Here is a 3,860-nt window from a genome sequence, read left to right on the forward strand (position 1 = left end):
TCCCTTTGTTTTGACATATGTCTGGTGTGTGTAAAAAAATCAATTCACATTAAAGCTCTACAGATTCAGAATTGATTCATAGAATTCCAAAAATCTAATTTTATTTTTTATTTTTTATTTTCTTCTATGTAAATGTATGCTATCACATGGCAAACGTAACCACATTTACATACTGTGAATCCATTTTTTCAAAATTGAGAATCGATGTTGAATCGAATCTGGAGCCCAAAAACCAATATCGTATCGTGACCTTTTCTGAATCGTGCACCCCTAACATACATTTAGTCTTCCATCTTGTCTTTTTGCAGCTCTTGGTGTTGAAATACGTCCAGAATAAAGACGTGTTCATGCGTTACCACAAAGCTCACCTGACCAGGCGCCTGATTCTGGACATCTCAGCGGACAGCGAGATTGAAGAGAACATGGTGGAGTGGCTGAGAGTGAGTCACACTTTTCTTAAACCTCTTACACTCAGGCAGACGACAACGTGTCTGGGCGAGGGATCTAACGATGCAGCGGGAATCTGTTAAAAAAGGATATAAATGTATAAAGATTTCAGCTGGTTGAGACAAAAATTTAATTGCGTAGGGCGTAATCTTCTTTTGAGTTTCACTTGTTTGACTTCGGTCATTACGCCGGCTTTTTTTATTTATTTTTTGAAGATATATCTCGTTCTTTTGGTCATGACCCTTCATGATCATAAGTTCCATGAAGACCATTCGTGCCCACATGGCTTGAATTGTCGAGGTTGCTCACAGACATCGAGGGAAGATTTTAAATTAGCGAGTTGGTCAAAGAATGAGTCAACAAGACCCGAAATGTAGTTCAGCTTTGTTACCTGGAAGGTTTTGGGACTACAGAAACATTTATAAAGTTTAGGTTTTGTAAACGAGGCCTGGGTAAAAAGAAAAACGTCTGGCAATAGCAGTAAATTAATTTCTCCTTTTCCTTGTTATTTGTTCTCTTTATTTGTGTTGTTCCCTGATGGCGTGTGTTTGTGTGTTTGTGTGTTTGTGTGTTTGTAGGAAGTAGGAATGCCGGCCGACTACGTGAACAAGCTGGCCAGGATGTTTCAGGACATCAAGGTCTCGGAGGACCTCAATCAGGTTTTCAAAGAGATGCACAAACACAACAGGCTAGCACTGCCAGGTAACGCACACAAACACACGCACATGCACAAACACAGACGCACACACACAGACACACGCACGCACACACACACGCACACACACACTGACACAAACAGGCACGCACACACACAGATGCACAAACACGCACAAACACGCACACACACAGACACACGCACGCACACAGACACACAAACACAGGCACGCACACACACAGACGCACACACACACACACAGACGCACGCACACCCACACACACACTAACACACACACACACACACAGACACACAGGCATGCCCACACGCAAGAGTCTCTTTAACACGGAATAATTTTACATGAATCAGTGGAACATTATTTGCAGTAAAGTGTCCCTTTCATTACTTTTTATTTCCATCGCTTCATTCATGCAGCAGACCAATGAGCTGTGATAACATGCACACTGCTACATTAAAGCAATGAAACAATCCGATCACGATTGTTGTGTGGCTCGTATCCTCTCATCTGCTGGCTTAACCTCTGTGGGGTTGATTCTGAAAGTGAGCGCTCAGAGAACAATGCGACACAAATCAGCGTTCGCCTTACAATGATCTAAACCAGGGGTCTTCAACGTTTTCCAGGCCAAGGACCCCCAAACTGATGGCGAGATGGAGCGGGGACCCCCTATATATATATTGTATAAAATGTGTTATATCAAATGGCCTATAGTGCCATGTAGGATGAACTGAAAGACCTTCTGCCTCCATTATCGTTTACTACAGTGTGTGAATTCATGTTTAATGTGGATTTAAAGAATTTCAATTAGTGTAAAAATTGCAGGGGGGGGGGGGATATAAAAAAAGTCTAATCAACCCAAACATTGAGACCCCCATGCAGTACCTCCGCGGACCCCCTGTTGAAGACCCCTGCTCTAAAGGTTTATTGAGACACAAGAACATGCAGATCCCTCCATCACTTCAATAACGTGAGAGTGGATGGATAAGAAAGAGAGGCTCCATAGGAAGGGAGGATTGTTTCAAGGCATGTTCATGCAGACAAATCGTCAGGAAGGAAAGCAGTGTAACAATTTATGATTCAAATTCATGATACAAATTAAAACTGATTAGAGAGGCTTTACAGAATGGAATGTAACATTCACACCTATGTTAAATCAGGATTTTGATGCATTTAAGTCTTTTTGAGACACTGATGACAATTTGGCGTTGGTTCAAGCAAACAAGAGAGGTGTTATGGGCGTTTTATTAGATAAAATTCATTGCTCACAGTTTGTCTTTGATGCGTCTGCGTAACTGATTGAGACTAACCCGAGTTCTTCTACCCATGTTTCCCTGCAGCGGACAGTGTGAACATTAAGATCTTGAACGCCGGAGCGTGGTCCCGAAGCAGTGAGAAGGTTTTTGTCTCGCTGCCCACGGAGCTGGAGGACCTGATCCCCGAGGTGGAGGACTTCTACAAGAGGAATCACAGTGGACGCAAACTCCACTGGCATCACCTCATGTCCAACGGCATTGTGAGTGAGCTGTAAAAGTAGACGATGCAGGGTCCCTGCTGCCGACAATCAGAATCTCATGGAGTTACAACACACTTGTTTTCACTCCTGGGATCTGGAATTATTATCAAGATAAATGCTCCTTTTGTTTCTGCAGGCTCTCCTTTGCTTCTCCCTGAACGTCATCTTCTTCCTAAACTAAAGTAATAAGTAGGGTTAAGTACGTGCATGCATCGTTTGAAAGAATCTGTGTGAAAGGGTAGGTATTAAATACCCTGCGGGAATGGCGGACTTTGCCATTAACAATGAAAACTACTAGGTAATTGCTGAATATAAAGAGTCTGTTTCCCTGCCTTTGTTGGCACATTGCTGAATTACTTGACATGTTACTGCCACCAACTGTCGTCCAGTGGAATAGCAAGAAACCATTGGCTGGACTGCACATGTCAGACATTGCTCCTTAGCACCATTGGTGGTCAGAAACTCTGCAGGTACCTTTTTTTGTTTTTTTTAAAGAATCTGTCTGGGCGGGCAGATTGTCAGGTGTTACTCTGCAGTTGAAAATCATGGATATATAAGTTTAAAATACAGAAAGTACTTTAGATAAAGAATAACAATGGCGAAAAGTAGGACCAGGGATTAATAAGCTTGGACCGATGCCAAGGTGGGGCTGTCACTGAGACCTGACTGACGTGCATCATCGTTATCAAAGGTCTCCGTCTGTGTCCGTCCAGACTACAAAGCAACCCCGGTGTTTTCAAATCAAAACGGGGGCAGCATTGTTTTCAAATGTCTCCGTTTCAGCAGCTCAGAAACACCAGAGTAGTGGGGAGTCGTCAACGTAGCTAATGATACTTGTTTTTTTAACCAAAACATAGTAGTGGAGATTAGAGTCCGGATCAGGCCAAATTTTTCTGTCTGAGCCTGACACAGTTAAAATCTCTTTTTTTTTCTCTCTCATACTAATGACACATGTATGTTTGTTTGTGTGGGACGCAACTGTTGAAAGGCATTCGGTAATGTCAACAGATGAGCCCATCAGCGCACACGGGGCAACAAGCTCACGTTAAAGGAGATTCCTGATCGATTTCAACATGGACTGTAGCTCTGTTTTTTTAAGTGTGTAATGCTGTCAGTAGCGAGACAAATGAAAACAATCGGTGCTGCCTACACTGAGTTATCCTCCTAATAGATTTTGCACCCAACAGGCTTAAACAGGGCAAGTTTTAAACTTGTTTTTAGCCTCT

General features: G+C 42.7%; 1 protein-coding gene across 3 annotated transcripts in view; it reads left to right on the forward strand.

Moving 5' to 3' along the window:
• Positions 1-3,860, forward strand: part of LOC116685740 (cullin-5) — a 44,164-nt gene that overhangs the window by 14,462 nt on the left and 25,842 nt on the right. For all 3 annotated transcript variants that reach the window (XM_032510654.1, XM_032510653.1, XM_032510655.1), the window contains 3 exons: positions 309-440; positions 1,026-1,149; positions 2,459-2,634. In XM_032510654.1, the coding sequence (XP_032366545.1) occupies positions 309-440; positions 1,026-1,149; positions 2,459-2,634 (432 nt within the window). The remainder of the gene's footprint in view (positions 1-308; positions 441-1,025; positions 1,150-2,458; positions 2,635-3,860) is intronic.

The sequence above is a fragment of the Etheostoma spectabile genome, unplaced genomic scaffold, assembly GCF_008692095.1.
Source record: "Etheostoma spectabile isolate EspeVRDwgs_2016 unplaced genomic scaffold, UIUC_Espe_1.0 scaffold172, whole genome shotgun sequence".
Lineage (NCBI taxonomy): Eukaryota > Metazoa > Chordata > Actinopteri > Perciformes > Percidae > Etheostoma > Etheostoma spectabile.